This window comes from Sus scrofa, chromosome X (assembly GCF_000003025.6).
Source record: "Sus scrofa isolate TJ Tabasco breed Duroc chromosome X, Sscrofa11.1, whole genome shotgun sequence".
In the NCBI taxonomy this organism is placed as follows: Eukaryota; Metazoa; Chordata; class Mammalia; order Artiodactyla; family Suidae; genus Sus; species Sus scrofa.
The window spans coordinates 32,158,542-32,171,464 of record NC_010461.5 but is presented as its reverse complement, the minus strand read 5'-3'; the positions used below and the strand labels follow the sequence as shown (position 1 = coordinate 32,171,464).

Genomic DNA, 12,923 nt, shown 5'->3' with positions numbered 1-12,923 from the left:
AATCAAAAGAAAGCTGCAGTAGCAATGCTCATATCAGACAAAACAGACCTTAAAATAAAGAATGCTATAAGAGACAAAGAAGGAAATTATATAATGATCAAAGGATCAATCGCAGAAGAAGATATAACAACTGTAAATATATATGCACCCAACGTAGGATCATCTCAATATATAAGGCAACTGCTAACAACCTTAACAAGAAAAATTGAAAATAACACAATAATAGTAGGGGAATTTAACACCCCACTTACAGCAATGGAGAGATCATCCAGACAAAAAATTAACAAGAAAATGTAGGCCTTACATTATGCATTAAACCAGATGGACCTAATAGATACTTAGAGAACATTATATCAAAAGCAGCGGAACACACATTCTTCTCAAGAGCACACAGAACATTCTTCAGGATAGATTACATTCTGGGCCAGATATCAAGTCTTAGTGAAATTACAAAAATTGAAATCATATCAAGCATCTTTTCCAACACATCACTATATGACCAGAAATCAACAAGAAAAAAACTGCAGAAACACAAATACATGGAGACTAAACAACATGCTACTAAATAAACACTGGATCACTGAAAAAAATCAAAGAGGAAACTAAAAAACACCTAGAAGCAAATGATAACAAAGAAACAACAATCCAAAACCTATGGGGGGAATTCCCTTCATGGCTCGGCAGAAACAAATCTGACTAGCATCCATAAGGATGTAGGTTCGATCCCTGGCCTCACTCAGTGGGTTAAGGATCTGGCGTTGCCTACGCTCTCACGGACCTGGGGCTGCCTGCCATCCAGGAGGGCTGGCCTCAACAATTGCCTGAAGCCTACCACCGCAGGGGCTGTCCCTGCACAGGCCTGCTTGCCCTTTGGAGGGGCTACACTTCCGCAGAGCAGCACCAAACAGCACCAGCCCCCGAGAAAAGGCCTGCAGCCTAGAAAAGCTAGAACAAGCTTAGCCAGGCTGTGAATAGATCGGCCTAATTCTCGGACGGTTTTTCTGAGTCGGGTTGCCCCGGGGAGGAGCCTCTTCGGTTTCCAACGGCCCTGCTACCCGCCCAAGCCCCCAGGGGATGCACTAGTGGACCAGCTGCATAGGACTGCCAGCTCCAGCAGGACCCCCTGCAGCCCAGAAAAGCTGCAACAAGCTCAGCCAGACTGTGAAAAGATCCATCTACATTCTCAGGCTGTCCTTCTGAGTTGGGCTGCCCTAGGGAAGAGCCTCTCAGGTTCTCAGTGCCCCAGATAGGTGCTCCAGCCCCCAGGGGGTGATGCACCCCTAAAAAGCAGCTGCCCAACACCGCCAACCCCCTGCAAGAACCCCACAGCCTAAAAACACCAGAGCAAGCTCTGCATGGCCAAGTGAAATCTGCTACCACCGCGGTGTGGACCTCTCAGTCCTGTCTGCCCTCAGGAAGTCCTCCTTTGCTTCAAAGAAACACTGTTAGCCCCATCAACACTCCAGAAAAGCCACACTGCCTCAAAAAAGATTGACCAACAACGCCAGCCCTCAGGAAATATTCCACGGCAGTGACAAGGCAAACACTGCCCGATCACGGAGAGTACAACTCCCTCAGGAGAAAGAAAACAACAAGCAAGATGAAGAAGCTGAGAAACCACTCCCAGTCAAACCAACAGGAGAACTCACCTAAAACAGTCAACAATGAAACAGATCTCGGCAGTCTGACAGACCTGGAGTTCAAAAGAGAAATAGTAAAAATACTGAAGGAATTAAGAGAAGATATGAACAGTAATGCAGATACCCTCAGAAAGGAACTAGAAAATATAAGGAGGAGCCAAGAAAAACTAGAACATTCATTTGCAGAGATGCAAACCGAACTAGGGGCAGTAAAAAACAGAATGAATAATGCAGAAGAACGAATCAGTGATATGGAAGATAGAATAATGGAAATCACTCAATCTGGTCAACAGACAGAAAACCGAATCAAAAAACTGGAAAGCAATATAAGAGACCTATGGGATAATATAAAGCGGGCCAATCTACGCATAATAGGAATTCCAGAAGGAGTAGAAAAAGATAAGGGAATGGAAAATATATTTGAAGAAATTATTGCTGGAAACCTCCCAAATCTAAAGGATACTGGATTCAAGATACAAGAAGCACAGAGGGCCCCAAACAAACTGAACCCAAACAGACCCACACCAAGACACATCATAATAAAAATGGCAAAAGTTAGTGATAAAGAGAGGATCCTCAAGGCAGCAAGAGAAAAACAGAATGTTACCTACAAGGGAACCCCCATAAGAATATCAGCTGATTTCTCTACAGAAACACTACAGGCCAGGAGAGAATGGCAAGAGATATTTAAAGTGCTCAAAGGAAAAAATATGCAACCTAGAATACTCTATCCAGCAAGAATATCATTTAAAATAGAAGGGGAAATAAAAATTTTTCCCAACAAAAAAAAATTAAAGAATACAGCAACACAAAACCCAGGTTAAAGGAAATATTGAAAGGGCTTCTCTAAACCAAAAATAAAGGAAGGAAAGGGAAGAAAAAAGAAAAGAAAAAAAAAAAAAAAGAAGAAGAAGAGGAAGAACTAGGACTGAGGAAACTGCAATCAGAGAGAAGTCACTCAAATAAGCCAGCATACAGATTTAATCATGAACATGCTTCAAACAAAATAAAATTAAAAAGAAAAAATAAAAAAGAGTCATCAAAACCATAAAATGTGGGCAAGGGATGTCAGGAGGTAAATAACCCTTTTTGTTTGTATGTATGTCTCTCTTCTTAATTTTAATATAGTAATGAAGTGTTTGAACTTACAGGACCATCAGGCTAAAACACACATTTATGGGAAGGGGTTAGCATACTTAAAAAACAGGGCAATCACAAGCCAAAACCAAATATTGCATTTGCAAAAAATGAAAAAAAAAACCACTCAAGCAAATAATAACAGGAGACCATCCAACCAAAAAAAAAAAAATGGAGAACCACAGAATCAACTGGAACACGAGGTTCAAATGGCAATAAATAATCATCTATCAATTATCACCTTAAATGTCAATGGACTGAATGCCCCAATCAAAAGACACAGAGTGGCTGAGTGGATAAAAAGGCAAAAACCTTCAATATGCTGCCTACAAGAAACTCACCTTAGGACAAAAGATACATATAGATTGAAAGTGAAAGGGTGGGGAAAAATATTTCACGCCAATAGACATGACAGAAAAGCAGGAGTCGCAACGCTCATATCAGACAAAATAGACTTTAAAACAAAAGACATAAAGAAAGACAAAGAAGGACACTATTTAATGATTAAGGGATCCATCCAAGGAGAGGATGTTACTATTGTCAACATATATGCCCCAAATACAGGAGCACCCAGATACACACAACAAATATTAACAGACATAAAGGGAGTTATTGATGAGAATACAATCATAGTAGGAGACCTAAATACCCCCCTCACATCAATGGACAGATCCTCTAGACAGAAAACCAATAAAGCAACAGAGATCCTAAAGGAAACAATAGAAAAGTTAGACTTAATTGATATCTTCAGGACACTACATCCAAAAAAAGCAGAATACACATTCTTCTCAAATGCTCATGGAACATTCTCAAGAATCGACCACATATTGGGACACAAAGCGAATCTCAATAAATTTAGGAGTGTAGAAATTATCTCAAGTATCTTCTCTGACCACAATGCCATGAAATTAGAAATCAACCATGGGAAAAGCAAAGAGAAAAAACCTACTCCATGGAGACTAAACAACATGCTACTAAAAAACCAATGGGTCAATGAGGAAATCAAGAAGGAAATTAAAAACTACCTTGAAACAAATGATAATGAAGACACAACCTCTCAAAATCTATGGGATGCTGCGAAAACAGTGCTCAGAGGGAAATTTATAGCAATCCAGGCCTTTCTCAAAAAAGAAGAAAGATCCCAAATTGACAACTTAACCCTCCACCTAAACTATTTAGAAAAAGAAGAACAAAAAAGTCCTAAAGTCAGCAGAAGGAAGGAAATTATAAAGATCAAAGAAGAAATCAATAAAATAGAGACTCAAAAAACAATAGAGAAAATTAATAAAACCAAGAGCTGGTTCTTTGAAAAGGTGAACAAAATTGACAAACCCCTGGCCAGACTCACTAAAAAGAGGAGAGAAAGAACCCAAATAACCAAAATTATAAATGGAAAAGGAGAAATCACAACGGATACAGCAGAAATACAAAAAACCATAAGAGAATACTATGAACAACTGTATTGCAACAAGGTTGACAATCTGGAAGAAATGGACAATTTTCTAGAATCTTACAGCTTGCCAAAACTGAATCAAGCAGAAACAGACCAACTGAACAGACCGATCACTAGAAATGAAATTGAAGAGGTCATAAAATCACTCCCTACAAATAAAAGTCCAGGACCAGATGGCTTCACAGGTGAATTTTATCAAACATATAAAGAGGAATTGGTGCCCATCCTCCTTAAACTCTTTCAAAAGGTTGAAGAAGAAGGAATACTCCCAAAGACATTTTATGAGGCCACCATCACCCTCATTCCAAAACCAGACAGAGATACCACCAAAAAAGAAAACTATCGGCCAATATCATTGATGAATATAGATGCAAAAATTCTCAACAAAATCTTAGCCAACCGAATCCAACAACATATCAAAAAAATCATACACCATGACCAGGTTGGGTTCATCCCAGGTTCACAAGGATGGTTCAACATATGCAAATCAATCAGCATCATACACCACATTAACAAAAAAAAGGTCAAAAATCATATGATCATCTCAATAGATGCAGAAAAAGCATTTGACAAAGTTCAACATCCATTCATGATCAAGACCCTCGCCAAAGTGGGTATAGAGGGAACATTCCTGAATATAATCAAAGCCATTTATGATAAACCCACAGCAAATATAATCCTCAATGGGGAAAAACTGAAAGCCTTTTCACTCAAATCTGGAACAAGACAGGGATGCCCACTCTCACCACTGCTCTTCAACATAGTTTTGGAAGTCTTAGCCACAGCAATTAGACAAACAAAAGAAATCAAAGGCATCCATATAGGAAGAGAAGAGATCAAACTGTCACTGTATGCAGATGACATGATTCTATACCTAGAAAACCCTAAGGACTCAACCCCAAAACTCCTTGAACTGATTAATAAATTCAGCAAAGTGGCAGGATATAAGATTAACATTCAGAAGTCAGTTGCATTTCTGTATACCAGCAATGAAACATTAGAAAAGGAATACAAAAAAATGATACCTTTTAAAATTGTACCTCACAAAATCAAATACCTCGGAATACACCTGACCAAAGAGGTAAAGGACCTATATGCCGAGAACTATAAAACTTTAATCAAAGAAATCAAAGAAGATGTAAAGAAATGGAAAGATATTCCATGTTCCTGGATTGGGAAAATCAATATTGTAAAAATGGCCATCCTACCCAAAGCAATCTACAGATTCAATGCAATCCCTATCAAATTACCCATGACATTGTTCACAGAACTAGAACAAACAATCCAAACATTTATATGGAACCACAAAAGACCCAGAATCGCCAAAGCAATCCTGAGAAACAAAAACCAAGCAGGAGGCATCACTCTCCCAGACTTCAAGAAATACTACAAAGCCACAGTCATCAAAACAGTGTGGTACTGGTATCAAAACAGACAGACAGACCAATGGAACAGAATAGAGAATCCGGAAATAAACCCTGACACCTATGGTCAATTAATCTTTGACAAGGGAGGCAGGAACATCAAATGGGAAAAGGAAAGTCTATTCAGCAAGCATTGCTGGGAAACTTGGACAGCTGCATGCAAAGCAATGAAACTAGAACACACCCTCACACCATGCACAAAAATAAACTCAAAATGGCTGAAAGACTTAAATATACGACAGGACACCATCAAACTCCTAGAAGAAAACATAGGCAAAACACTCTCTGACATCAACATCATGAATATTTTCTCAGGTCAGTCTCCCAAAGCAATAGAAATTAGAGCAAAAATAAACCCATGGGACCTCATCAAACTGAAAAGCTTTTGCACAGCAAAGGAAACCAAAAAGAAAACAAAAAGACAACTTACAGAATGGGAGAAAATAGTTTCAAATGATGCAACTGACAAGGGCTTAATCTCTACAATATACAAGCATCTTATACAACTCAACAGCAAAAAAGCCAATCAATCAATGGAAAAATGGGCAAAAGACCTGAATAGACATTTCTCCAAGGAAGATATACAGATGGCCAACAAACACATGAAAAAATGCTCAACATCGCTGATTATAAGAGAAATGCAAATCAAAACTACCATGAGATACCACCTCACACCAGTCAGAATGGCCATCATTAATAAATCCACAAATAACAAGTGCTGGAGGGGCTGTGGAGAAAAGGGAACCCTCCTGCACTGCTGGTGGGAATGTCAACTGGTACAGCCACTATGGAGAACAGTTTGGAGATACCTTAGAAATCTATACATAGAACTTCCATATGACCCTGCAATCCCACTCTTGGGCATCTATCCGGACAAAGCTCTACTTAAAAGAGACACATGCACCCGCATGTTCATTGCAGCACTATTCACAATAGCCAGGACATGGAAACAACCTAAATGTCCATCAACAGATGATTGGATTCGGAAGATTTGGTATATCTACACAATGGAATACTACTCAGCCATAAAAAAGGATGACATCATGCCATTTGCAGCAACATGGATGGAACTAGAGAATCTCATCCTGAGTGAAATGAGCCAGAAAGACAAAGACAAATACCATATGATATCACTTATAACTGGAATCTAATACCCAGCACAAATGAACATCTCCTCAGAAAAGAAAATCATGGACTTGGAGAAGAGACTTGTGGTTGCCTGATGGGAGGGGGAGGGAGTGGGAGGGATCGGGAGCTTGGGCTTATCAGACACAACCCAGAATAGATTTATAAGGAGATCCTGCTGAATAGCATTGAGAACTATGTCTAGACACTCATGTTGCAACAGAAGAAAGGGTGGGGGAAAAAACTGTAACTGCAATGTATACATCTAAGGATGACCTGACCCCCTTGTTGTACAGTGGGAAAATAATTTAAAAAAAATAAAATAAAATAAAATAAAAAATTAAAAAAAAAAAAAAAAAAAAAAAAAAGGATCTGGCGTTGCCATGATCTGTGGTGTAGGTCGCAGGCGCAGCTTGGAATCTGGTGCTGCTGTGGTTGTGGTGTAGGCCAGTGGCTACAGCTCCAATTTAACCCCTAGCATGGGAAGCTCCATATGCCATGGGAGTGGCCCTATAAAGAAAAAAAAAAAAAAGCACCTACGGAATACAGCAAAAGCAGTTCTAGGAGGGAAGTTTACAGCAAATACAAGCTTACTTCAGGAAACAAGATAAAGCTCATATAAACAACATAAATTTACACCTAAACAACTAGAGAGAGAAGAACAGACAAAACCCAAAGTTAGCAGAAGGAAAGAAATCATAAATATCAGAGCAGAAATAAATGCAATAGAAATGATGAAAACCATAGAAAAGATCAATGAAACTAAAAGTTGGTTCTTTGAAATGATCAACAAGATTGATAAACTCTTAACCAGACTCATTAAGAAAAAAACAAGAGAGGACTCAAATCAATAAAATCTGAAATGAAACATAAGTTACAGGGGACATCACAGAAATACAAAGGATCATAAAAGACTACTACAAGCAACTCTATGCCAATAAAAAGGACAGCCTAGAAGAAATGGACAAATTCTTAGAAAAGTACAGTCTTCCAAGACTAAACCAAGATGAAATAGAAAAGATGAACAAACCAATCACAAGTACTGAAATCGAAACTGTGATTAAAAAACTTCCAACAGGAATTCCCATTGTGGCACAGTGGTAACAAACCTGACTAGTATGCATGAGGACACGGGTTCAATACCTGGCCTCACTCAGTGGGTTAAGGATCCAGCATTGCTGTGAGCTGTGGTGTAGGTTGCAGATGTGGCTCAGATCTGGTATTGCTGTGGCTGTGGTATAGGCTAGCAGCTGCAGCTCTGATTCAACCCCTAGCCTGGGAACTTCCATATGCCATGGGTGTGGCCCTAAAAAAGAAAAAAAATTAAAAGGCCAAAAAAACACACTTCCAACAAACAAAGGTCCAGGACCAGAAGGCCTCACAGTCGAGCTCTATCAAAAATTTAGAGAAGAGTTAACACCTATCCTTCGGAAACTATTCCAAAAACAGCAGAGGAAGGAACACTCCAAAACCAATTTTATGAGGCCACCATCACCCTGATACCAAAACCAGACAAAGATATCACAGAAAAATAAAATTACAGGCCAATCTCACTGATAAAATTAGGTGCAAAAATCCTCAATAAAATACTAACAAACAGAATCCAGTAATATATTAAAAGGATTGTACACTATGATCGAATGGGATTATTTATCCCAGGGATGTAGGGATTTTTCAATATCCACAAATCAATCAGTGTGCTACACCACATTAACAAACTGAAGAATAAAAACCACATGATCCTCTCAATAGGTGCAAACAGAAAAAGCTTTCGACAAAATCTAAAAACCCACTGCTGATAAAAATCCTCCAGAAAGTGAGCATAGAGGGAACCTACCTCAACATAATAAAGGCCATATATGACAAACCCACAGCTAACATCACTCTCAATGGTAAAAACCTAAAAGAATTCCCACTAAGATCAGGAATAGGACAAGGCTGTCTGCTCATGCCACTACTATTCAACATAGTTGGGAATGGCCTAGCCATGGCAATCAGAGAGAAAAAGAAATAAAATGAATCCAAATTGGAAAAGAATAAATAAAACTATCACTGTTTGCAAATTACATAATACTATACCTAGAAAATCCTTAAGACACTACCAGAAGACTGTTAGAGCTCATTGGTTAATTTGGTAAAGTCACAAGATACAAAATTAATACACAGAAATTGACTGCATTTCTATATACTAATAGTGAAATATCAGAAAGAGAAATTAGGGAAACAATCCCATTTACCATCACATCAAAAAGAATAAAATACTTAGGAATAAACTTACCTAAAAAGGCATGGCTAAAGAAGCTGTAGTACATATGCACAATGGAATATTACTCAGCCATAACAAATAATGAAATAATGAAATTTGTAGCAACATGGATGGACCTAGAAATTATCATACTAGGTGAAGTTAGTCAGACAGGAGACATAAACGCCATAGGCTATCATTTACATGTGGAATCTAAAAAAGGATACAATGAACTTATTTGCAGGACAGAAACTGACTCACCGACTTTGAAAAATTTACAGTTACAAAAGGAGACATGTGGGAGCGGGAGGGATGGGCTGAGGTTTTGGGATAGAAATATTGTAAAATGGGATTGTGATTATGGTTATACAACTATAAATAAAATTCACTGGATTTTTTTAAAATTACAGATTTTTTTCTTTAATCTGCTTTTATCAAACTCTTGAGAGGATTCTTTGCTCACCAGTAAATTCTGGAAGAGGAAAGGGAGTGGTGGAAAAACAATTTTTTTCCCTTATTTATAGCAAATCCAAATGGTCATGATTTTTTTCTTTTCCTTTTCTTTCTTTCCTTCTTTCCCTTTCCTTCCATTTGAAATGCCACCCATTATGTTTTTATCTGTTCATTAAATCTTCCTTGAAATATATCTATTATATGCATGATATGATTTATGCTAGATACAAAAGTGTGCATAAGAGAGGTATGCTCCTTTTCTCACTTTAAAATCTGGTGGAGAAAACAAACAGATAATAGGAATATGATACAGTGTACATGATGGTGGGACAGGTTAAAAAAAAATGCTGTGAAAGTGCATGAATGGCGCTTAATCCAGGTTTATGGGGACCTAGAAGGATTCTTGGAAAAGCAGCATCTAAAACTTGCCCTAAAGATGAAAAGATAGGGAGTTGGATAGAGATTTCAGACAGTAGCTAAAGTAGTATACAATGGCTTAAGTATGGCTGGAGCCAGCACATGCAAGAGATGAAGCTGAGCACATAGACTTTTTTCATTTCTCTTTTATTTTTGGCTGCCCATGGCAGATGGAGTTCCCAGGACAGGGATCAGATCCAAGCCACAGTCACAATCTAAGCCACAGTTGTGGCAATGATGGATTCTTAACCCACTGTACTGGGCCAGGGAATGAACCCATGTCCCGGTGCTCCAGAGACACTGTTGATCCTGTTGCGCCACAGCAGAAACTCCTGAGCATATAGGCTTTTAAAGGATTTGAAAGCCACTTCAAGGAGCATGGACTCGCTCCTGAAGGCAAGAGATGACACTAAAGAGTTTTAGCAAGGAAGTGAGATGATGAGATTTTCATTCACAGTATTCACTCCATTTGCAATCCAGTAAGGAAAGACGATGAAAATCAAAGTACCTGTCTTTCAAGATTACCCAAAAATGCAGAGGACAAACCATAGAATTTCCAAACTTCAGCAGTTTGCTCTAAAACTGGACTCAGGCATCTATGATGGATAGGTATTTGAAGATTCTCTGAGTTATATGTTATGATCTACTGAGTACACAACAATTTTTGGATAAATAGGGGAGTGGGGAGCAGAAAAAATTCTTTTGATATTTGCTTAAACCAATCAAGTGAGAAGAGCCAAGTACAAAACCTCATAAAAATAAAGATACAAATAATTATGCACTTCTTCACATTCCCACTATTATTCACACTGGTAAACAAGAGGACACACTTTTGAAATTTTGTGCCTACAAATATCACATTACAACCTTAAAAGTTGTTTAAAAGTTTTTTTGAAAATATCTCTCATTATCATGTGCAATTTCTTCTAGAGAAAATACACGATTCAAGTAAATTTTAATATTTTATGGTTATGATTATATACTAATACTTAGATACTAAGATTTTTTGCTGCTAATTCAACTTTATAATTGAAATGACATTTGAAAGCTGTTAGACTAAAAGAAGGAAAATTCTAACCACCTCCTTATGCAACATTGCTTCACCTAGTTAGGTAAAATTAAATATTTTAAAATATTCATGTAATTCAATATACTCCTTCAGAAAACACTTTAATAACAAAGAAAAAAATCTTACCTTATATGTTAGGATGTCCATTGAATAATTAGGCACAGTTATGGATTTATTTGTTATCTCCCCCACTTGACAGTCTATAATGATGTGTTCCAAGGCCACGGGTTTTTTTCCAATCCCTGTTATGTCAAAGACATGCTCCATACCATCTGCTTCATTTTGTAGAATAAGTTTGCCCTGTAACAAATCAGTGAAATTTCAGCTCCATAGGAGTCATAGTTGAATGCCAAACAACCTCCTCTATCCCATTAATTAATCTTTGAATCTGATTAATAAAATAAGCTTTCAAGGTGTTAGCAATTGACTTTTCCAGTTTATATATAAATACTTCTACTGAACGAATAAAGATGAATTTCCTGTGAAAAGTCCTTTATGTCTTTTTACTTTCTCTAAGTGAGAGTTTAAAAGGCATTCTCATACTTATATACCTGTTTACCTCCTTGTCGAAGAAATATGACTTAAGAAATTATTTTCTAAAGTACAAACTTCCTTACAAAATAAAAGGCAATTATTTTACTTTGTTAAATATATTATATAAAAATATTCTAAACATAAGTACTGACAGCCTATGATATGGTGACTTTCAGAATATTTATTCCTCAAGTTAAAACATTTATTATAGTTTTAAACAGAGTAAACACTAATGATCAAATTCATGGAAAATACAACTTCTCTGCAAGAAATTTATCAGAAGTTATATAGGTTAATATCACACATTGGCTTATTGATATATTAATCCTGGGGGGGGGAAATCAATGAGTTCATACCATAATTTCACATTCCAAAATAGGTCTGAATGTGAGAGGATAATTCACAGTTTCACCTGGTCCAACATGTAAAACAGGAGGTCCATAAAACCATTCTCCTTCTATAGTAACTTGACATTTCCATTCCTTGTTTGTTGTATTATTCTAAAGCATGAAAATAAAGACAGAAAAGTATCAGAGGGACAGAAAAATATCAGTCTAGGAAATTCAAAATTCCTTACAGTTATATTATCTTCATCTATGCTATGATCACTCACTAGTAACCAAGCTGTAGCCAGTCACGGTTATTAGCGCCTATGAATCCATCTTAATCAAGTGACTTTGGAGCAGAGTAGTATGAGAGACCATGACTCTGCTTGGTGGAGTCACCAGGCAGTCAAAAGAGTAGGAATGTGATGGTAGATAAAGGATGCTAGAGTTAATTTTTTAAGCAAAGAGATCCAGCACAAGTGATTAATCAGATGAGTAATATGATAACATTTATATTCAGGAGTAAAACTGTGACATCACTATGGAGAAACAAATGCCAGCACATAATGCAATTAGGAATTGGTAGTAGTTTAGACGAGAGGTTTGAAGGACTTTAGCTGAGACAGTACCAAAAAAAAATTTTTTTTTGTACTTACTATTGGAATATTTTGGGTAAGGGCTTGAAATGCTGGTGTTTCAAAATCAAATCTTGCATCTGGATAGTCTTCATCCACTACACCTTCAATGCAATAGACACGCACATCATACTTTGATGTCAACAAAATTTTACAAGGGTAGCGTCCAGGATTGATAGGAACAAACTGTAAAGGAACTGGAACAGATCCATCTGCAGCTATCAAAATAATTTAAAAAAATGGTTTAATGATTTTTAATGGTATGAATCTTAAAATTCATTTTTGGATAATGTGATATTTAATATTATTACATTTAATTATATTCTGTAACCTGGAAGAAACTAGGTTATAACCAAGTAACACACTACCCCTACATCTCCTGGGCATTACAAGCAAGTTTATTTTTTTTTAAATCAACGACAGAATATATCTGCATAGGTCAGAGGAAGGTCTGTTCCATAAAGC

At 37.3% G+C, this 12,923-nt stretch overlaps 1 protein-coding gene across 1 annotated transcript in view; it reads right to left on the bottom strand.

The window, feature by feature from the left end:
- Positions 1-12,923, bottom strand: part of CFAP47 (cilia and flagella associated protein 47) — a 452,401-nt gene that overhangs the window by 160,079 nt on the left and 279,399 nt on the right. Inside the window, 3 exon segments of the mRNA XM_021080094.1 lie at positions 11,090-11,263; positions 11,854-11,997; positions 12,480-12,676. Of these exon segments, the coding sequence (XP_020935753.1) occupies positions 11,090-11,263; positions 11,854-11,997; positions 12,480-12,676 (515 nt within the window).